The sequence below is a fragment of the Cetorhinus maximus genome, chromosome 3, assembly GCF_964194155.1.
Source record: "Cetorhinus maximus chromosome 3, sCetMax3.hap1.1, whole genome shotgun sequence".
In the NCBI taxonomy this organism is placed as follows: domain Eukaryota; kingdom Metazoa; phylum Chordata; class Chondrichthyes; order Lamniformes; family Cetorhinidae; genus Cetorhinus; species Cetorhinus maximus.
In genome coordinates, this window is record NC_135881.1 from 100,545,327 (window position 1) to 100,569,203 (window position 23,877).

Below are 23,877 nucleotides of genomic sequence, written 5' to 3' on the forward strand. Positions count from 1 at the left end.
TCATTTTTTGGAGAGGGAAAATTTTAATCTGAGGTCCCAGGATTTCTCCCTTGCTTCCTTCTGGATCCTTGGATTTAAACCTTCAAGTCAGGGTGCCTTATCTGTCTTAATTTAGAATAACTTCTTTAGTACTACTACTCTGAATAATAACTGTTCTGCCTCGGTTCTGCGATCCTAATATCCACAACCTCAGTGGAAACCAAGGCAAAATACTGTCCGTAGTACAGCTGCATTCTCTCAATCTCCAATACAAGTTTATCTCCTTCATCTCTTAGCAGTTCTGCCCTGGCCTTGATTATCTTGCCATTAATTTGTCTATTTTGGCCGTTGTCTAGTCGTTTCTTGATTTATAATGTGGCTGGAATGTTCTGTTCCAAATACTGTTTGCATGCAAAATTATTATTATAACTGTAAATGTAAGAGGATATAAGGGGGTGTGTGTGTTTTTTAGTTCAAATGTACTAATTTTTATTACTTCCCTGTTTAACTTGTAACTTTTTTTTCTTTCCTTCAGCGAAGTAAAGAGCTGTCTTATGAACAAATACATAACTTTTGTAGGGGATTCCAGAATTCGGCAGCTGTTCTACTCCTTCATTAAAATTATAAATTCTGGCATTAAAGAAGAAGGTAACAAGGTACGAATCTGTTCTTTTTTACTTTGATTTAGACTGTGTGAATATTAGAGGGCAGGGTTTGCACTAGGAAATTTAATTGCCACCATATTGTAAATAAAAACACTCACACTCTAGAGCTTTGCATTTGATTTGAGCTTGAGTTTTTCAGAATGATGTAACTTAGTACAGCTCCAGCATTAAGTAAATATACCAAAAAGTTTTACTTTTAAAAACGGGTTTCATGATTGATAGTAAGTTAAAGTTGAAATGAGTACCTGTATGTTTTCCGTATACTATAATATTTAATTGTGTAATAGTAATGCAACTAATCAAGAGCAACTTGAATTTATATAGTGCTTTTAATATAGTAAAATGTCTCAAGACACTTCAATGGGGTGTTACTAAACAAAATTTGACGCTGAGCCACATAGATATTTGGGCAGATGACGAAAAGCTTGGTCAAAGAGCTTTTGGAGGAACAAAAGGTAGAGAGACAGAGAGGTGTAAGGAGGGAATTACAGAGCTTGGAGCATGGCTGAAGGCACGTCTGCCAAACATGGAGTGATTAAAATCTGGGACGCTCAAGAGACATTAATTGAAAGAGCACCAAGATCTTGGAGGGTTATAGGGCTAAAAGACATTACAGAAAAAAGGGGTAGGCCACGGACAGATTTGAAAATAAGAATGAGAATTTTAAAATCAAGGTGTTGCTTAACCGGGAGCCAATGTAGGTCAGTGAGCAGAGGGATGATGGGTAACCGGTACATGGTGTGAGTTAAGACATGAGCAGCAGAGTTTTGGATGTCCTCAAGTTTATGGAGGGGAGAATGCGGAGGCCAGGTAGGAATTCATTGCAGTCTACAGGTAACGAGGTATAATCACAGCAGATGAACTGAGGCACAGGTAGAGCAAGGTGATCTTATGGAGATGGAAACAACATATGATTGCTGAAAGCAAAGAAATGAGAGTAGTGGGCAGCAATGGAAGGCCCTGTGATGTAACTAGTATTTTCAAGCATGAAAATTTTACTCAGGAGATATGTTGACAGTTCCCTGCTACCCTTGAAATTAACTTAACTTAAAATTTCATGTTTCAGAGTTTGAATTTTACATCTGTTGTGGTTGGTCAAAATTCAGACTCCGTGGGCTCGATTTAACACTTCCTCACTGGTTGGCATGAAGGCGTGGGGCACATTATATCCAGCGGGCGCCCACCCATCACTGCTCCCACTGCAAATTTCCCAGCGGCAGGAGTAGTGTCAGGCAGCAATGAGCCAGTTGAGGCCCTTAAGTGGGTAATTACGAACATGAGAAATAGGAGCGGAAGTAGGCCATTCAGCTCCTGAAGCCTGCTCCGCCATTCAATAAGATCAATTCACCTTCCTGTCTACCGCCCAATAATCTTAGATTCTTGTTAGGCAAGGGAATCGATCTACCTCTGCCTTAAAAATATTCAATGACCCCCCCCACCTCCACTGCCTTCTGAGGCAGAGTTCCAAAGTCGCACAACCCTCAGAGAAAAATTTCTTCTCATCTCTGCCCTAAAAGGGCGACCCTTAATTTTAAAATAATGCCCCCTTGTTCTGGACTGACCCACAAGAGGAAACATCCTTTCCATGTCCACCTTGTCAACACCATTCAGGATTTTATATACTTCAATCAAGTCACCCCTCACTCTACTAAACTGCAGTGGAAATAAGCCCAGTCTATCTAACCTTTCCTTATAAGACAATTCACTCATTCCAAGTATCAATCTAGTAAATCTTCTCTTTAAGGCCTACAACGCATTTGCATCCTTCCTTAAACAAGGAGCTCTTGTGTGTACATGATTTCTGAACAGTTTAGTTTTGAAGTGTTGGTGGACAACAATTTTATTAAATTAGTTTCTGCTGGAAAAGATTTGTTGCCCTTTACAAAGGGGTTAGTAACTTAGTTTTCTTTAAAGATTATTGGATGGGGGGGGCAGGGGGGGTTGGGGGGGTCACATCAAACTGCAGTGAAATTGTAGGGTTTGTGAAGGATAGTTTGAAATGTTCATGCAAGTTCTATGAATCTGGACTATTTTAGCATCTTGATATTGTCACTGTTTCTCTGTTAATCATCTTTGTAAAACTTACCATGTCTATCTGTGGTCCTCTCTCAAGAGGAGTAACATGTGTTTATGACTGAAAACAATGCATCATTGGTATCCGGGACCGGGGTTAACTAGGTGTGTGTTTGTGACTTGTGTGCATACACAACAGCGAACTGCAAAAAATCTTAGGTTTTGTTTTCATAAAACACTATATAAGGCTTTACCATTAAACTACTTAAGCTTATTTACAAAGCAGTTTTTGTTTTCACTTCCTCTCTTTTCTTGACTCTCATATTCTGTATCTATCATCCCTCACATTGCTTGGTTAGTTAAGTAGGCCAGGTGTTTCTTGACAGCCCCTCCCAATCCCATGACCTCTGCTGCCTAGAAGGACAAAGGCAGCAGGCACGTAAGAACAATATCTCCAAGTTGCACACCATCCTGACTTGGAAATACATTGCTATTCCTTTATTGCTGGGTCAAAACGCTGGAACTTTCTCCCTAACAGCACTGTAGGAGTACCTTCACCACAAGGACTGCAGCAATTCAATAGGGGGCTCACCACCACCAGGGAAATTAGCAATGGGCAATCCAAAACAAAAACAGAATTACCTGGAAAAACTCAGCAGGTCTGGCAGCATCAGCGGAGAAGAAATCAGTTAACGTTTCGAGCCTTCATGGCCCTTCGGCAGAACTGAAGCACAGTTAGAAGAAGGGAGAAATATAAATTGGTTTAAGGTGGGTGGGGGGGCCGCTGGTGGGGGGAGAGAGAGACATTGAGGGTGTGGTGATTGTGGAGATGAGCAGATAATCAAAAGGTGTCACAGACAAAAGGGTCAAAGAGGTGTTTTGTCTGAGAAAAGTGCTAATTAAGAATGGAGGACAGGATATTCAAAGTACAGCTCTAGTGGGGGTGGGGTGGAAAGGCTAACAAGGTTTTAGTTTTAGATTTAAGAATAATGGAAATAGGTGGGGAAAGAAGAATCTATATAAATTATTGAAAAAAAAGCGGGGGGTGGTGGGGAAGAAACGGGGTGGGGATGGGGGGAGGGGGAGTTTAAGATCTAAAGTTGTTGAATTCAATATTCAGCCCGGAAGGCTGTAAAGCGCCTAGTCGGAAGATGAGGTGCTGTTCCTCCAGTTTGCGTTGGGCTTTACAGCCTTCCGGGCTGAATATTGAATTCAACAACTTTAGATCTCAAACTCCCCATCCCCACCCCGTTCCTCCCCTCCCCCCGGCTTTTTTTTCAATAATTTATATAGATTCTTCTTTCCCCACCTATTTCCATTATTTTTAAATCTAAAACTAAAACCTTGTTAGCCTTTCCACCCCACCCCCACTAGAGCTGTACTTTAAATATCCTGTCCTCCATTCTTAATTAGCACTTTTCTCAGACAAAACACCTCTTTGACCCTTTTGTCTGTGACATCTTTTGATTATCTGCTCATCTCCACAATCACCACACCCTCGATGTCTCTCTCTCCCCCCACCAAACCACCCCCCCCACCGCCCCCCAACCTTAAACCAATTTATATTTCTCCCTTCTTCTAACTGTGCTTCAGTTCTGCCGAAGGGCCATGAAGGCTCGAAACGTTAACTGATTTCTTCTCCGCCGATGCTGCCAGACCTGCTGAGTTTTTCCAGGTAATTCTGTTTTTGTTTTGGATTTCCAGCATCCACAGTAGCTTTTAGCTTTTTGTTTTTAGTAATGGGCAATAATTGTTGGCCTTACCAGTGATGCCCACACCCTGTGTTATGGATGTTGGGGGGGGGGTGTTTAATTTAAGAGAGCCCTGATTTCTCCTCTCATCACCAGTTCGTAAACAGAAAGGTGTTTTTGATTTCTGATTTCCCCCTTTTAAGTGGTGGCATATTTTCCCCAACTCCTCAGTTTTGGAGTAAACCAATCCTCTATTAATAACCCCACAGCAAACTTGAGATGGGATAAAATCAGGGTCGGTTCATTTTACACATACTGAAAACACAGGAAAGGAGGTGCTGCTAAATAACCCTGGTACATTCACACAATGAAAGAGGGATAAGGGAAAGAAAGGCACAGGGCAAAGATTACACGAAAAAAAATTGTTTCACGTGAGTCCAGTAAGTCACTGTCCAGGGAAGGTTCTTTCAGTTGGCTTTGTCTGGTAGAGGTCCTGGTCTTTTCTGAGGAGCTCAGTTGAAGGTTGAGGCAGGTGAAAATGCACCAAAGTATTCTTGTATTCTGGAAATTAGTTCACTTTGAAGGCAAAATGCAGGATTCTTCCTGGAGACCAGGCTTTGAGAGAGATGGAGGTCAGAGGCAGGCTGCTATAGCCTGGAATCCTGTTATCTCTTCTGAGGTTAAACAGTAACTGAAGATAGAATCCAAAAGCTGTATAATTAAAGTAATTCAAACAGCTCAAATCTTGGTCATGTGGCATGGTGGTTTCAGGTCGAGCCATTTAGCTAACGAGGGCCCCTTGTAAAAACCCATTGTGTTTTGAGCAGGTAACTATAAAACCCTTAGCGCAGCTTTGGAGATGAGTGACAAATAGCTCTGCCTTTGTCCAGAACTGGCTGGTGCAGACGTCTCATGTTCATACAATACAAGTCACATTCCAGGAGGTTGATGAGTTTGCCTTTGTCCATTAGAACTGCTCAGAATTTTACAGAACTATCAGCATATGACTAGCTGCAGCCATTGTATCAGCCCTGCAATTGTCCATTTAAAAAAAATTTAAACGAGAATATGCAAGAGAAACAAATGTTTAGATTTTTTGTCTGCATGCCTTCTTGACATGACACCTGTAACTGAATTAAAAACAGTTTCACAACTTAATTGCAAATTCTAAAACTGCTATGCCTCCTTTTCCAAGATCAATAAGATAAGAACTATATCATTGCATTTCATGTTCTCAAGAGATTCCAAGCATTATATGTCCAACGAATAAATTTGAAACGCAGTCACTATTGTTATGTAAACAAACTCACCAGCCAATTTGCACACAGTAAGTTATGACAAGCAACAAGAGAATTATAATTGTTTAATCTGTTTACAGTAGTTGGTTGAGGGATGAATGTTGGGTAGGAGATCCCCCAGCTCTTCAGGCAGTGCTATAGGTTACTTTGTGCCCATTTGAGAGGGCATATTGAACCTTCTGTCAGTGAATGGTTAAATGTGAGAGTCTGGAAATATTTTTTTAAACATTGAGCCCAATGCTTATAAATGTAATGCAGATACTCAATTGAAACAACTCATTTTAATTTGTTAAGCACATCACTGTTCTTTATAAGGTGCTTTTATTCTTGTTAGTGCTGCCAAGCCCAGCCAGCTGCAAGCCAAATTTAAAACTGCTGAAACTCTCTAATATAGGCTACCAGGAAGTCCTGCAAATTTGCATTTTTTTATTCTCAAACTTCTGGGAAAATACAATTTTTAATGGGCTGCCCACTGTGTCCTTTTGTGTAATGATTGCTTCTCAGCTAGGAATTCAACTTGCAGACTTCCTGCATCTAACAAGGGTACTGTAAGTGTTTTTATATTGCACAGTCCTTTGTCTGCTTCTGTCACTTTATGTTAGCATCCATGAAAATGTAAGCTAAAAATCTGTTTTTACAACTCTGTGTACAGAGGGGTGCAGATTTTCAGCTTGTCCCTGGTATGAAACTCATTGCAGATTTGATCCCCTGTTGTAGAAACTGTCCAAATTAATTTTTCATCTGGTTTCTATAAAGGGCAGCCAATCTGCAAAGCCAATTTTGCACCCAGGCAGCAAGTTTAAAAATCTGCCCCAGTAATCAGTCTCTCTCATATTCACATTCAGTAATGATCAGCTGTCCCAATTGCACAGGAGAACCTACTACAACCAACACTTGATTGAGCTGATAAGGGCATGGAGACTGTTTCTGACATTAGAACTGTTTAAATTGGTAATGTAAAAGTATGTTATTGGCTTTCTAGATAGGCCTGCAGGAATTTCACAAAGTTTCAGCTTTCTTGGCCAGTATGGAAAGCTGCAAATATTTTGGAGAATTCACATTAAGCAACTCCAGCCTCCCCTCTCCTGAATATGATTTTTATGTTTCCTATAACAGGCAAGAAACCCCTGTTTACCCCTTCCACATACTTCATGGTTTTATAGTTTTCTTTAAAAACAACTTTTTATTTGTTATCACCACTTAATCCTCTGACTTATCTCTGGAAATCTCCAATGGCTTGCAATGTTCTACTGTACTTAGCCACCTATGCTCCTATTTCTGGCTTTAATTTTTAAGATCTCAAGGTGAATTGTGTGTCTTCCTGCTTTCTATTTACTGAATCATTTTTGCTGGACTGCTGAGACTTGAATTCATAGTGCACAGCCTCAAGTGGTGCTAAGTAATAGACGCTCATTACAGTTGTGAATCGCTTATGTCTTCACTTTTTTCTTTCGATGTCTCTGAATTTTTTGCTTATCTCTAGAATGTTGGCACCTCCAGTCCTTAAGATTTCTTGCAGTTTTTCTTATTTGCCTAGAAAACAAAAACATAAGAAATAGGAGCAGGAGTAGGCTATTTGGCCCTTCGAGCCTGCTCTGCTATTCAGTCAGATTATGTCTGATCTGATTAGCCTTAACTCCAGTTTCCTGCATGCCCCATAACCTTTGACTCCTCTGTAACGTAACCTTGAATATATTCAATGATTCAGCCTCTACTGCTCTCTATGGAAGAGAATTCCCAATACTAACGACCCTCAGAGAAGAAATTCCTCCTCATCTTTGTTTTAAATGGGAAACCCCTTATTTTGAAACTGTGCCCCCTAATTCTAAATTCCACCCATGAGGGAAAACATCCTCTCAACATCTACCCTATCAGGCTTGCTGAGAAGCTTCTATGTTTCAATAAGATCACTTCTCGTTCTTCCAAACTCCATAATGAGATGTTCCACAAGCAGCAGATAATTATTATTTCATTAACCTTTTCATAATTACTACTTTTGCACTTATGAAGCATTTTTTTATGAAGCATTTTTTCCACGTGAGCCATCACAAAGTTCTTCGCACAGTAATCATATCAAGTCCATAGTATCATCTTTTGTCCATTTTCTGCTCCTATCCATGTTCTAATAATGTAGTTTCTGCTGACATTTTCACTTAATGTAGTAACCTATAGCTTGTGCTTAAAGTACTTTGCTTAAAAGAATGCTAACATGACTAAATCTTTTCCATTCTCATCATTTTCTGTGTTTTTATCCATTATCTTTTATTGTATTCCTGCTTGGTCTTCCTTGTCTTTTTCTTTCCAGTTCACTTTCTTCTAACTTGGCTTTTTTTTTGTTAGGTTTACTCTTAGAGTTCTCTCAGACTGTTTGTACTTCCTTGACTGAAAAGAACTGTGACAGCATGGTACTGCAGGGTGAGGAATTCAGAACCTTCATGAATAAATTTCTAATTAAAGCTACTTTTCCTGGGGCCCTAGACTTCTGTAGTCCATCGATGCCAATTTCCCCAGCAAGCGAAAAGCTAAGTTTGAATGATACCAGATTCTCCGTTAGGTCAACTCAGAACCCGGGAGGGGCTGGGAGCAGATGAAATTTGTTTATCAAAATAAAATTTGGTCGCACATTTTATTTGTAACAAATCATATATTACTATTATTTCATTGATGCTGGGTTAGAACCCTGAAATTTCCTACAATTCCCAGGAATGCGGAGAGAACCTCCTGGTTCCTTTCTCCACTGCAAACCATCATCTTAAATCTCTCTCCCCTTCTCTTCCCTATCCTCCTTGCCAACAAGTGTGAGGAGCTCATAAACCTCATTGTCACTAAGATTGAGACACTCAATTAGTTGCCTCTGTCACATCCCTCCCTTCCACAAACTCACCTGGCCAAACTTCCTTTATTGCTCCCCCACCCCCGCTCTAGCCCTGAACTGTCATTTTCCTCTAGTTTCTCTCCTATTTTCCCTCGTGCCCTCTGAGCTCATGTCATCCCTCCATCCTAGTTGCACTATGCTGCTGATTACTCAACTTTCCCTCCAGGTCCCCATGTTAGTCAATATTGTAAATGGTTGTCTCCCTTTTGGTGTTGTCCCTTTCTCTCCTTTTTAAATCTGCCATTAAAACCTGTCCCTTCAAAAAGCCAACCTTTGATCTCACTGTCCTTCCAAACTACCATCCCATCTACAACCTCCCTTTCCTCTCCAAAGCCCTTGATTATGTCGTTGCCTCCCAAATCCATTTCCATCTTCTCTGGAACTCCATGTTTAATTCTTCCAATCAAGTTTTCCTCCCTACCACAGTATTGAAACTGCTCTTAAAGTTACAAATGTGTTATGTGACTGTGACAAAGTTAAACTTTCCCTCCTCATCTTTCTCAACCTGTCTGCAGCCTTTAAAACAGTTGACCACACCATCCTCCTCCAACACCTCTCCACTTCCATGCAACTGGGTATGACTGCTTTCATCTGGTTCTATTCTTATCTGTCTAATCATAGCTAGTGAATCACTAGCAATGGCTTCTCATCCTGCTCCTGCAACATTACACGTGATATCCCCAAGGATCTATCCTTAACGCCCTCCTATCTCATCTGCATGCTACTCTTCGGTGATATCATCCAAAAGCATAGCATTAGCTTTCATATGTACACTGACGACACCGAGCTATGTCTCACCTCTCTCTCGATTCCTCTACTGCTACTAAGCTTATCAGACTGCTTGTCCAACATTCAATATTGAATGTGCAGAAATATCTCCCAATTAAATATTGGGATAGCTGAAGCCATTGCTTCCAGTCTCTGCTCCAAACTCTGTTCCCAAGCGACAGGCTCCGTCCCTCTCCCCCGGCAACAGTCTAAGATTAAACCAGCCTGTTTGCAATCGCGGTGTCATATTTGATCTCTATGAGCTTCCGATCTCCTATTCATGCCATTACTAAGACTGCCTATTTCTACTTCTGTAATGTCGCCCGACTTCACCACCACTTTAGCTCATCTGCTGAAACCCTCGTTCATGCCTTTGTTATCTCTCTACTCGACTGTTCCAGCACACTCCTGGCTGGTCTCCCACAATCTACCCTCTGTAAACTTGAGGTCATCCAGAACTCAACTGCCTATGTCTTAATTTGCAGCAAGTCCCATTCCCCTATCACGCTTGTGCTTGCTGACTTACCTTGGGCCCTGATCAAACCATTCTCCTCCATGTTTTCAACTCCTTCCATGGCCTTGCCCTTCCCTATATCTGTAATCTCATGGCATCAGGTCAAACATGGGTAAGGAATCCTCCTGTTGGTTAACACCTACCGCCTCGCCCAACTGATGCATCAGTACTCCCCCATGTTGAACACCACTTGGAGGAAACACTGAGGGGGCATAGGCACAGTATGTACTTAGGCATGAATGTACTGTTTGGCATGCAAGTAAGTCCTGTGTTGTAGCTTTACTAGCGGGGGATTTCAACGTCCGTCACCAAGATTGGCTCGGTAGCCCCACTACTGACAAAGCTGGCAAGTTCTAAAGAACATTGCTGTCAGACTGGGTCTGTGGCAGATTGTGAGGGAACCAACAAGAGGGAAAAATCTACTTGACCTTGACTTCACCAATCTACCTGTCATAATTGCATCTGTCCATAACAGTATTGGTAGGAGTAACCACTGCGCAGTCCTTGTGGAGACAAAGTCCTATCTTCACATTGAGGATACCCTCCATCATGTTGTGTAGTACTACCACAATGCTAAATGGGATAGATTTCGAACAGATCTAGGAACTCAAAACTTGGCATCCATGAGTCATTGTGGGCTATTAGGAGCAGCAGAATTGTATACAACCATGACCTCTAACCTCATGGCACGACATATCCCACACTCTACCATTGCCATCAAACCGGGGCATCAACCTTGGTTCAATGAAGATTATAGGAGGGCATGCCAGGAGCAACACCAGGCATACCTAAAAATGAGGTGCCAGCCTAGTGAAACTACAACACAGTACTTACTTGCATGCCAAACAGCAAAAGCAGCAAGTGATAGACAGAGCTAAATGACCCCACAACCAACAGATCAGATCTCAGTTCTGCAGACCTGCCACATCCAGTTGTGAATGGTGGTGGACAATTAAATGACTCACTGGAGGAGGAGGCCCCACAAATATCTCCTTCCTCAATAATGGGGGAGCCCAGCACATCAGTGCAAAAGATAAGGCTGAAACATTTGCAGCAATGTTCAGCCAGAAGTGCCGAGTGGATGATCCATATCTGTCTCTTCCTGAGATCCCCAGCATCACATTTGCCTGTCTTCAGCCAATTCAATTTACTCCAAGTGATATCAAGAAACAGCTGAAGGCGCTGGATATTGCAAAGGCTATGGGCCCTGCTAACATTCCAGCAATAGTATTGAAGACTTGTGCTCCTGAACGAGCTGCACCCTTAGCCAAGCTGTTCCAGTACAGCAAAAACACTGGTATCTACTCGGCAAAGTAGAAAACTGCCCAGGTGCATCCAGTACACAAAAAGCAGGACAGATCCAACCTTCCAATTACAGCCTCAATAGTCTACTCTCGATCATTGGCACAGTGAAGGAAGGGGTTGTCAACAGTGCCATCAAGCGGCACTTACTCAGCAATAACCTGCTCACATGCTCAGTTTTGGTTCTGCCAGGGCCATTTGGCTCCTGACCTCATAGGAGCCTTAGTCCAAGCATGAACAAAAGAACTGAACTCCAGACGTGAGGTGAGAGTGACTGCCCTTGCCATCAAGGCAGCATTTGATTGAGTGTGGCATCAAGGATCCCTAGCAAAACTGGAGTCAATGGAAATCAGGGAGAAAACTCTCCACTGGTTGGAGTCCTATCCAGAACAAAGGACGATGGTTGTGGTTGTTGGAGGCCAAGCATCTCAGCTCCAGGACATCACTGCAGGAGTTCTTCAGGGTAGCATCCTCGGCTCAACCATCTTTAGCTGCTTCACCGACGACCTTCCCTCAATCCTAAGGTCCGAATGGGGATGTTCGCTGATAGTACAATGTTCAGCACCATTCATGACTCCTTGGATACTAAAGCATCCGTGCCCAAATGCAGCAAGATCTGGACAGCATTCAGGCTTGGGCCAATAAGTGGCAAATACATTTGTGCCACCCGTTGCCAGGCAATGACCATCTCCAACAAGAGAGAATCTAGCTATCTCCCCTTGACATTCAATGGCATTACCATTGCTGAATCCCCCACTATCAACATCCTGGGGTTACCATTGGCCAGAAACTGAACTGAACTAGCCATATAAATACTGTGGCTACAAGAACAGGCTAGAGGCTGGGAATTGTGTGGAGAGTAACTCGCCTCCTGATTCCCCAAAGCCTGTCCACTATCTATAAGGTGCAAGCCAGAACTGTGATGGAATACTCTCCACTTGCCTGGATGAGTGCAGCTCCAACAGCACTCCAGAAGTGCAACACCATCCAGGATAAAGCAGTCCACTTGACTGGCACCCCGTCCACCACTTTCAACATCCACCACCGACGCACAGGGGTGTGCACTATCTACAAGATGCGCTCCAACTTGCCAAGGCTTCACTAACAGCACCTTCCAAACCTGTGACCTATACCACTTAGAAGGACAAGGGTAGTAGATGTATGGGAACAGAACCATCTACAATTTCTCCTCCAAGCCACATACCATCCTGAGTTGGAACTATGTCGCCTATGTCGTCAGAATCCTGGCACTCCTTCCCAACCAGCACTTTGGGTGTACTTACACCATGTGGTCTGCAGTGGTTGAAGATGGTGGCTTTTCACCACCACCTCAGGGGCAATTAGGGATGGGCAATAAATGCTGGCCTAGCCAGCGACACCCACATTCTATGAAAGAACAAATTTTAAAATAACTCCTCCATCCCCATAGCAGTCTAATATATCTGCTAACCTCTAATTCTGGCCTTCTGTGCATCCACAATTGTAATTGTTCCACTATTGGTGGCCGTGCCTTCAATTGCTAGGTCTTAAGCTCTTGAATCCCCTCCCTACACTTCTTCACCTCTCTATCTTTCCTGCTCTAAAATGCTCTTCAAAACCTTCCTTTTGACTAAACTTTTGGTCATCTAACCTAATATCTCCTTTTGTGGCTCAGTGTCATATTGTGTTTTATAATGCGCTTGTGAAGTGCCTTGGGGCATTTCATTACCAGTAAATATAAGTTATTGTTGTTACTGATCACTTAAGACTGCAGCTGTTTTGGAAGACCAACCACCACCTCAGGACAACTAGAAATGAGGATTAAATGTTGCCTTGCCAGCATTGCCCAAATCTCAAGAGCAAAAATTAAATTAAACTCGGGAGACACTGCTGGCAAGATATACTTGGAGGAAAGAAAAGGATTCTAAGTTGAAATACAGGAAGCATTTGCAATAAAATATTGCTCCTAACTGCATTCTTAAACTGTAACCTTGTGTCATTCTTATGTTTTCTGCTGCAAACACTCTGCTCAACATTAAGCCAGTGAATGTTTCTGTAATATAAAAGCAAAATATTGCGGATGCTGGAAATCTGAAACAAAAACAAAAATAGCTGGAAAAACTCAGCAGGTCTGACAGCATCTGCGGAGAGGAAAACAGAGTTAACGTTTCGAGTCCATATGACTCTTCTTCAGAACTAAAGGAAAATAGAAAGGTGAAATATAAGCTGTTTGAGGGGGGTGGGACAGGTAGAGCTGGATAGAGGGCCAGTGATAGGTGGAGGCAAAGAAGAGATTTTGTCATAGACAAAAGGACAAAGGGGTATTGACAGTGGTGATATCAGCTAAGGAATGTGCTAATGGTGACATTAAGGGTAGAAAGCAGGACGAGAAAGTGACAGGTGGCCCTAGTGGAGGTGGGGTAGGGGGAAGGGATTGAAATAGGCTAAAAGGTGGAGATAAAACAATGGATGAAAATACATTTAAAAATAATAGAAATAGGTGGGAAAAGAAAAATATATTTTAAATTTTAAAAATGATAAATTATTAGAAAAAAGAGGGATCAGAAAGGGGCGGGGATGGAGGAGAGAGTTCATGATCTGAAGTTGTGGAACTCAATGTTAAGTCTGGAAAGCTGTAAAGAGCCTAATCGGAAGATGAGGTGCTGTTCCTGCAGTTTACGTTGAGCTTCACTGGAACGTTGCAGCAGGCCAAGGACGGCCATGTGGGCATGAGAGCAGGGTGGTGTGTTAAAATGGCAAGCGACAGGGAGGTCTGGGTCATGCTTGTGGACAGACCGAAGGTGTTCAACAAAGCGGTCATCCAGTCTGCATTTGGTCTCTCCAATGTAGAGGAGACTGCATTGGGAGCAGTGAATGCAGTAGACTAAATTGAGGGAAGTGCAAGTGAAATGCTGCTTCACTTGAAAGAAATGTTTGGGCCCTTGGATGGTGAGGAGGGGGTAAGTAAAGGGGCAGGTGTTACACCTCCTGCAGTTGCATAGGAAGGTGCCGTGGGAGGGGGTTGAGGTGTAGGGGGTGATGGAGGAGTGGACTTAGGTGTCCCAGAGGGAACGGTCCCTACGGAATGCCAATGCTGGTGAAGGGAAGATGAGTTTGGTGGTGGCATCGTGCTGGAGTTGGCAGAAATGGCAGAGGATGATCCTTTGAATGCGGAGGCTGGTGGGGTGATACGTGAGGACGAGGGGGACCCTATCATGGTTCTGGGAGGGAGAGGAAGGTGTGAGGGCGGATGCGCGGGAGATGGGCCGGACACAGTTGAGGGCCCTGTCAACCACCGTGGTTGGAAAACATTGGTTAAGGAAGAAGGAAGACATGTCGGAGGAACTGTTTTGAAAGTGGCATTATCAGAACAGATGCGACGGAGGCAAAGGGACTGAGAGAATGGGATGGAGACCTTACTGGAAGCGGGGTGTGAGGAGCTGTAGTCGAGGCAGCTGTGGGAGTCGGTAGACTGTTCATTAATATTCATTACAAGCCTATCACCAGAAATTGAGACAGAGGTCAAGGAAGGGAAGGGAAGTGTCAGTGATGGACCATATGAAAATGATGGAGGGGTAGAAATTGGAAGCAAAATTAATAAATTTTTCCAGGTCCAGACGAGAGCATGAAGAGGCACCGAAGCAGTCATCGATGTACCGGTGAAAGAGTTGTGGTGGGGGGCCTGAGTAGGATTGGAACAAGGAGTGTTCTACATACCCCATAAAGAGACAGGCATAACTGAAGCCCATGCGGGTACCCATAGCCACTCCTTTTATTTGGAGGAAGTGAGACAAATTTAAGGAGAAATTGTTCAGTGAGAGAACAAGTTCAGCCAGACGGAGGATAGTGGTGGTGGATGGGAATTGTTCGGGCCTTTGTTCGAGGAAGAAGCGGAGAGCCCTCAGACCATCCCGGTGGGGGATGGAGGTGTAGAGGGATTGGACGCCCATGGTGAAGAGGAGGCGGTTGGGGCCAGGGAACTGGAAATTGTTGATATGATGTAGGGTGTCAGAAGAATCGCGGATGTAGGTGGGAAGAGACTGGACAAGGGGAGAGAGAATGGAGCCAAGAAAGCAAGAAATGAGTTCCGTGGGGAGGAACAGGCTGACACGATCGGTCTGCCGGGACAGTCCTGTTTGTGGATTTTGGGTAGGAGGTAGAAGCGGGCTGTCCGTGGTTGGGAGACTGAGGTTGGAAGCTGTGGAGGGATCTCCAGATGAGATGAGGTCAGTGACAGTCCTGGAAACAATGGCTTGATGTTCAATGGTGGGGTCATGGTCCAGGGGGAGGTGGGAGGAAGTGTCTGCGAGTTGACGCTTAACCTCTGTGAGGTAGAGATCAGTGCGCCAGACAACAACAGCACCACCCTTGTCAGCAGGTTTGATGACAAAGTCAGGGTTGGACCTGATAGAATGGAGTGCGGTAAGTTCAGAAAGAGACAGGTTAGAGTGGGTGAGAGGAGCAGAGAAATTGACAATTCTCAATGAAAAGATCAAGAGCAGGTAAGAATCCAGAGGGAGGGGTCCAGGTGGAGGGAGAATATTGGAGGCGGGTAAAAGGATCCGTTGAACAGGGAGAGGACTCCTGCCCAAAGAAGTGAGCACGGAGACGAAGGTGGCGGAAGAAGAGTTCAGCATCGTGCCGAGCCCGAAATTCATTGAGATGAGGACGTAAGGGTATGAAACTGAGTCATTTGCTGAGCACTGAACGTTGAGCATCAGAGACGGGAAGGTCAGGGGGTATGGTGAAAACATGGTCGGGGCTGGGGTTGGAAGACGGCATGGTGTCAGAGGGACGGGCAAGGGTGAAAGGTCCTGGATGGTCGTTGGTGTCGATGAGTTGTTGGAGCTTGCGTTCCTTTGCACCTGAAAGAAAGAGACAAAGTTTCTTGTTAATGCGTCGGATGAGACGAGGAATGAAATGAAACTGGGGGCAAGGACAGCTTAGAGATAGGGTGAGTCGGTTCTGCTGGAGGGCGAGGTCGAGTGTCTTCATATGGCAGCGCATGGCACTGTGTGGATCTCAGGATGCAACGAGAACAGTCGTCCGTGGAGCATTGTATGTCCCAGAGATACCTGTAATCCTGGGTGGGTTCGAAACATGAGGAATGGAACTTCAGTTGTCTATGACATCTTTGGCAATCTCTTCTTTGCCTCCACCTATCACTGGCCCTCTATCCAGCTCTTCCTGTCCCACCCCCCTCAAACAGCTTATATTTCACCTCATTTCTATTTTTCTTTAGTTCTGATGAAGTCATATGGACTCAATGTTAACCGTATTCCTCTCCACAGATGCTGTCAGACCTGCTGAATGTTTCTGTAATCTGCATTCTAAGTGGGTGGATATTATATGCTGACCATTACTTTGTTTTCAGCTTTTTTTCTCGCTAGATTGGTCACTACTTAGTGGAAGTACCCTCATCTGAGTCAGATGGTTGTGGGATCAGCTTTAATCAACCTTGAGCGTATAATTTAGGCGGACACATTAGTGAAGTCCTGAGGGACTGCTGCGAAGCTAAATCCCTTGACCAATATCACTAGAAAAAGATTACCTGGTCATTTAATTTCTTGCTGGTTAAGATATTTCTGTGCATCGGTATTGCCTTGTATTACAAATGTTTACACTTAAAATGTAGTTAATTGACTGCAAAGCACTTTGAATGCCCTGAGGTCATGATAGGTATCATATATAAATGCAGTTTCTTAATTGTACAGGAAACCCAAAGTTACAGGAATAGCATGAAAAACTGATAAAATGTAAAAACACAGCTCTGACTTAAAATTAATATATTGCTAGCTAAGTCAACTGAAAGTACCAAGCAAGTTCTATTCATCCACTTATATTCTAGGCACTAAATTGGGATTCTGTTGTTTAACTACTCAGTTGAGATTTCCACTAATGTAATTATTTTCCAAAATAAAGAAAAGAAAATTAAGGGCTGCGAAACTCTTTGGTTATGCTGTAGCTGCTGACCTGTTGTATTGAATGGGAGCTGAGCACAATTGTCCACTTTCACATTTGTGATGTGGCCAAAATTGAGCAAGTCCTTACCATAAATAGGATTACCATCAACACACACAGTAAATGATAGTTGAAGAATGCGCAAATATCCAGCCACAGCACTAAGAGTGCAATTGAAAAAAGAAAAATATTGCAGTGGTTTGTGTTGCCTCAAGATTGGAGAGTGTTGGAGGGTGTTAATATGTGTAAAAATGTTAAAATTTGATTGTCATGCTGTAAGCTTTACTGCCCATTTACAGGTTTTTTAAAACAAATTTTAATTTGATTGAATAATGTGCTTAATTGACAGCATGAGAACATTTCCTTTGAAGACAGAAGTACTTCTGTGAAAGTTGTAAGTCCCAGCATTCTTTAAAGATTTCAGTGCAGTAAATTTTTCTGACGCACCTGTTTTTATTATTTGTTTTATTATTTATTATTATTTATTATATTTTTATGTTTCCATGAACTTAACTAGGACAGTTTAATAGCAATTTCTGACAATCATTAGTGTATAGCAAATAAATGGTACATTTCATGAGCAATTTTGAGAATATTTAATAGGAAGCAAATTCAGCATGAATTATTGCCTTCAAGAAAGGAGATGTAAAGAGCTAATTGGAGCACTGGTAATAACAGCTAAAATTGTGGAATGTTAAGGGGCATTTGTTTTAATTATGAGCTACAATTCTCTAATTTATCTTTTGCAGCATTATGAAAAGTTCTAACGTAGCAGTAACTTGTTTTTATTAAATACAGGGAGATTTCATGGCTCTGCTTCATGAACCCATCAGTGAAGGATGTATTTATTGTGGCTGCACTGTGTGCTCTGTAGGTGCAATATAAGGCTTCCCCAACTCCCCACAGTGCCAAGCTGCATGTGGGAACTCTAATTGATCTCATTGTTTTCTTTCAATTACCTACAGGGTTTTGCAGATTAGAAATTGGAAGCAGTGCCGAACAGGGCTTGAACCCTGGACCCTCAGATTAAAAATCCGATGCTCTACTAGCTGAGCTATTTGAGCTCAGCTAAACTCCACCAGTTGCTGTGATTCCTGAACTGGGAGCAGAAGAGAAACATTTGGCTATCTTCAGTGACAGCACTGTGTGTGGATATAGGACAAAACACAAAATTAAGCTTAGCTGTGCTCCCACAGCTTTCCAGCTTTTGTCTTTCCTGGTGATTTGACTTAATCTTGATGAGCTACATATTTGCTTCTACCTTAACCTCACTAACTGTGCGAAGAAGTTGAGATTGAAAAACCTCTGCTTTTGCTTAGCATTTTCATTTTGTTTCCAACTACAGGATTTTTTGTGGTACCCAGAAGTAAACAACTCCATGAAGAATTGTTTTAAAGCCTGGACTGAGGTTTGTATAAACATCTCTTTTTCTAATATTGGAAACTAATGGGATAATTGAACTTTTTGATCATATTTGAATTTGGCAACTATTATGGAAAATATGCAGAAATATATAATGATCGATTAAAACTTAAAGCCGGACTGATTTCTCCGCTTATCCGGACCCAACTGGGAAGGGATGGGGATGGACCAGGTCGGCTTCCACACTGTTAATCCCGACATGAAATCAGTAAGGCCGGACCCAAAGAGCAGGGATCAGCGCCTCGTGACCTGGATATGCCGTGTACTGGAAGTACTCCTCCACCGCCAATTTTTCACACACAATAAATCTTTTAAATTTAAAAATAAACAGTAAAAGAACTAACTAAAGGGGGGAAATGTAATCTCGTTTGGGGCCATCAATGTAACCCTGTAAATCAACCCTTTGTTAATAACAGATATAAAGGACAGCAATACCTGATGGGGATTATATAGCAGTTTCCAGTGTAGGCACGTTGCCAGCTTTGAATATAACCAGATTTTGTGTTCTTCCTGAGTTTGGGACACCGGATAAGGGGTCCGGTACCTGTAATTTAAAAAAAAAAGTAATGTTGGACATATTCCTTTGGCTTGCAAAGAATGGATCCCTGCGTATGAATATATTCTTGTAGGTTTCCACAAGAAATGTATTTTTGATGGAATGAGCCATAACTTCCTATCCCGTGCATATTTTTGATACGTAGATGATATGTTTGCAACCTTTGAACCAGCAACCTTGGGGAAGATTTTCTAAAACACACCAATGGGCTCCATCCTGCATTCCGATTCGCTTTTAAGGTGGTGCAGCCTGCTACACTCTCTTTCCTCAATGTCCTAGTGGAGAAATCTGCTAATGGTTTCTCCACTACTGTCTACTGCAAGCCTATCTTCATCTGCCAATATACATGTTGCAATTCATATTGTTCCATGTACTTTAAGATTGGGCTCATCAGCAATCTTGTAAATCAGGCCCTAGCCATTTGCTCACTTTGCAAGCTCACCGCTGAAATAGAGAGCACCAAGGCTATACTGCAAGACAACGACTATCTTGATCAGATCATTGTTCACTGTGTATCATGCAAATGGGGCGAAGGCTTCCACGCTCGGACCTGAAAATTGCCCAAACTAAAACAAAAAAAACAAATACCTGGAAAAACTCAGCAGGTCTGGCAGCATCTGTGGAGAGGAGCACAGTTAACGTTTCGAGTCCGAATGACCCTTCAACAGAACTAAGTAAAAATAGAATAGAGGTGAAATATAAGCTAGTTTAAGGGGGGTGGGACAAGTAGAGCTGGATAGAGGGCCAGTGATAGGTGGAGATAACCGAAAAATGTCACAGACAAAAGGACAAAGAGGTGTTGAAGGTGGTGATATTATCTGAGGAATGTCCTAATTAAGGGTAGAAAGCAAGACAAGCAAGGTACAGATAGCCCTAGTGGGGGTGGGGTGGGGTGAAGGAATCAAAAAAGGCTAAAAGGTGGAGGTAAAACAATGGATTGAAATACATTTAAAAAGTGGGTGGGGATGGAGGAGAGAGTTCATGATCTAAAATTGTTGAACTCAATGTTCAGTCCGGAAGGCTGTTAAGTGCCTAGTGGGAAGATGAGGTGCTGTTCCTCCAGTTTGCGTTGAGCTTCACTGGAACAATGCAGCAAGCCAACGACGGACATGTGGGCATGAGAGCAGGGTGGAGTGTTGAAATGGCAAGCGACAAGGAGGTCTGGGTAATGCTTGCGGACAGACCGAAGGTCTTCTGCAAAGCGGTCACCCAGTCTGCATTTGGTCTCTCCAATGTAGAGGAAACCGCATTGGGAGCAACGAATGCAGTAGACTAAATTGGGGGAAGTGCAAGTGAAATGCTGCTTCACTTGAAAGGAGTGTTTGGGCCCTTGGATGGTGAGGAGAGGGGAAGTAAAGGAGCAGGTGTTGCACCTTCTGCGGTTGCATGGGAAGGTGCCGTGGGAGGGGATTGAGGTGTAGGGGGTGATGGATGAGTGGACCAGGGTGTCCTGGAGGGAACGATCCCTGCGGAATGCCGCCAGAGGGGGTGAAGGGAAGATGTGTTTGGTGGTGGCACCATGCTGGAGTAGGCGGAAATGGCGAAGGATGATCCTTTGAATGAGGAGGCTGGTGGGGTGATAAGTGAGGACAAAGGGGACCCTATCATGTTTCTGGGAGGGAGAAGAAGGTGCGAGGGCGGATGTGCGGGAGATGGGCCAGACACGGTTGAGGGCCCTGTCAACCACTGTGGGTGGAAAACCTCGGTTAAGGAAGAAGGAAGACATGTCAGAGGAACTGTTTTTGAAAGTGGCATCATCAGAACAGATGCGACGGAGGCGAAGGAACTGAGAGAAAGAGATGGAGTTCTTACAGGAAGCGGGGTGTGAGGAGCCGTAGTCGAGGTAGCTGTGGGAGTCGGTAGACGTGTAATGGATATTGGTGGACAGTCTATCACCAGAAATTGAGACAGAGGTCAAGGAAGGGAAGGGAAGTGTCAGGGATGGACCATGTGAAAATGATGGAGGGGTGGAAATTGGAAGCAAAACTAATACATTTTTCCAGGTCTAGACAAGAGCATGAAGCAGCACCGAAGTAATCATCGATGTACCGGAGAAAGAGTTGCGGGACGGGGCCGGAGTAGGACTGTTCAAGGAATGTTCCACATACCCCATAAAGAGACAGGCATAGCTGGGGCCCATGCGGGTACCATAGCCACACCTTTTATTTGGAGGAAGTGAGAGGAGTTTAAGGAGAAATTGTTCAGTGTGAGAACAAGTTCAGCTAGATGGAGGAGAGTAGTGGTGGATGGGGGATTGTTTGGGCCTCTGTTCGAGGAAGAAGCGGAGAGCCCTCAGACCATCCTGGTGGGGGATGGAGGTGTAGAGGGATTGGACGTCCATGGTGAAGAGGAGGCGGTTGGCCACCCCCCCCCCCCCCCCCCCCCCCCCCGCGGCATTCTGCAGGGATCGTTCCCTCCGGGACACCCTGGTCCACTCCTCCATCACCCCCTACACCTCAACCCCCTCCCACGGCACCTTCCCATGCAACCGCAGAAGGTGCAACACCTGCTCCTTTACTTCCCCTCTCCTCACCATCCAAGGGCCCAAACACTCCTTTCAAGTGAAGCAGGATTTCACTTGCACTTCCCTCACTTTAGTCTACTGCATTCGTTGCTCCCAATCCGGTTTCCTCTACATTGGAGAGATGGTCTGTCCGCAAGCATTACCCAGAACTCCCTGTCGCTTGCCATTTCAACACTCCACCCTGCTCTCATGCCCACATGTCCGTCGTTGGCTTGCTGCATTGTTCCAGTGAAGCTCAACGCAAACTGGAGGAACAGAACCTCATCTTCCCACTAGGCACTTTACAGCCTTCCGGACTGAACATTGAGTTCAACAATTTTAGATCATGAACTCTCTCCTCCATCCCCACCCCCTTTCCGATTCGCGCCCCCCCCCCCTCTTTTTTATTTCCAATAATTTATGTAGATTTTTCTTTTCCCACCTACTTCCATTATTTTTAAATGTATTTCCATTCATTGTTTTATCTCTACCTTTTATCCTTTTTTGATTCCTTCACCCCACCCCACCCCCACTAGGGCTATCTGTACCTTGCTTGTCCTGCTTTCTACCCTTAATTAGGACATTCCTCGGATAATATCACCACCTTCAACACCTCTTTGTCCTTTTGTCTGTGACATCTTTTGGTTATCTCCACCTATCACTGGCCCTCTATCCAGCTCTACTTGTCCCACCGCCCCCCCCCCCCTTAAAACTAGCTTATATTTCACCTCTATTCTATTTTTACTTAGTTCTGTTGAAGGGTCATTCGGACTCAAAACGTTAACTGTGCTCCTCTCCACAGATGCTGCCAGACCTGCTGAGTTTTTCCAGGTATTTTTGTTTTTGTTTTGGATTTCCAGCATCCGCAGTTTTTTACTTTTATAATTGCCCAATCTACTTTATCTTACCCTTAAAGGCAAAAGTACCTGAAAAATTTGAACAAGTTAAGCAAGCCATTTCACACTCGTATGCAGTGGCAGCATATGTGATTTTTCCATGAATAGTATGCTGCCATCAATCCAAAAAGACATTTTGCCTACCACACAATTGAGAAACATTGTGTATGAATTTTAGTTCCAGCGTGATGCTAGGTACACAGGCTATACATGCCAGCCATTGGCTAATCGAATCAAACAACGTGTTCCTCCAGCTGTTCATGATGGGCAGAGTACAGACCATCTTCAACTAACCCACGCTTGCAAAACCTAAAACAAAATGTCTACTGTTGGATGTGATACTGCAATTAGGCAGAACTTGCTGAACAATCCTGAGTGCGTTAATAGCTACAGTAACAACCAAATTAAGATAATCATGAGAGTTCATATTGTGGCTCATCTATGCTTAAGAGAAGTGACTTACATTCATATGAAGGAACCCACTGTCTGCAAACAAAAAGAATATGTTGAAGCCTTGCATCTTTTTTGAATTATCTTGGAGCTTGGGGAGCCTATAGTTCCCATTGCTTTCTCCATGGCACTGCCTCGGCCAATCAGAGTCAACTTGCCAACCAATCAGCACCCCTTTTCTCCTGTGATATAAATTGTTCTAATTGTTTGAAATGTGTGTATGTCCTGATGAGTGCAAGACGAAAAGTTTTGGCAACTCTACTTTCTTTTCAGGAATATTCAAGTTCTGTATTACCAAGTGTCAGATTGAAGAACATGAGACCTACAGATTGACCAGCTAATTAGTGTGCTGAAGTTCATTTTATACTGCAATTTTTAGTTTATTTCATTGCTGCAGTAGATGACCTTTGATAGTGAACTGAAAACTGCACATTTTCTATGCTAGCATCACAAATGAAATGTATTCACTTATAAATTATGGTATAGCATTAACTTCTCTCTTGATCAAGCTCTACACTTATTCCTCTACAGTTCACCTCCATGGCCTCGCATAGCTTTCGCATAATAGCATCATCTCCTGAAATGGTTTCTCCTCCCATGCCTGCTCAGTCACCTCTGGGATGTCACTCCATCTCCAGTTCTCTCCTATTCACTAACCATATATTATTTGCCAGTAATACATCTGAAAAAATTGCACCACTTTGTATGTTGACCATGCCTGATTCCATTGCATTTAACTCCAAAGCTGTTGCTGTATTATTAGCCTGGCCCATAGATGTCAAGTCCAAAATATTGCAAGGTCAAAGCAATTTTGTACATTGCTCACCTGCGACTAAATACAAGTTCATTGGTTTAATCAGATGCCTGCTTAAGTATAACTCAGTGATTTGCTACCTCAGTATTACTGAACTTTCAGTCCTATGTCATGAGCAGTCATGAGCTACACAAGTTCAGCATCAACATTGTTCTCCAAGCGACTACATTAACAGTGGATCAATACGTGAG

At 43.3% G+C, this 23,877-nt stretch overlaps 1 protein-coding gene across 2 annotated transcripts in view; it reads left to right on the top strand.

Moving 5' to 3' along the window:
- Positions 1 to 23,877, top strand: part of casd1 (CAS1 domain sialic acid O acetyltransferase 1) — a 138,768-nt gene that overhangs the window by 54,531 nt on the left and 60,360 nt on the right. For both annotated transcript variants that reach the window (XM_078538761.1, XM_078538762.1), the window contains 3 exons: positions 515 to 635; positions 17,395 to 17,439; positions 18,391 to 18,453. In XM_078538761.1, coding sequence (XP_078394887.1) covers positions 515 to 635; positions 17,395 to 17,439; positions 18,391 to 18,453 — 229 coding nt within the window. The remainder of the gene's footprint in view (positions 1 to 514; positions 636 to 17,394; positions 17,440 to 18,390; positions 18,454 to 23,877) is intronic.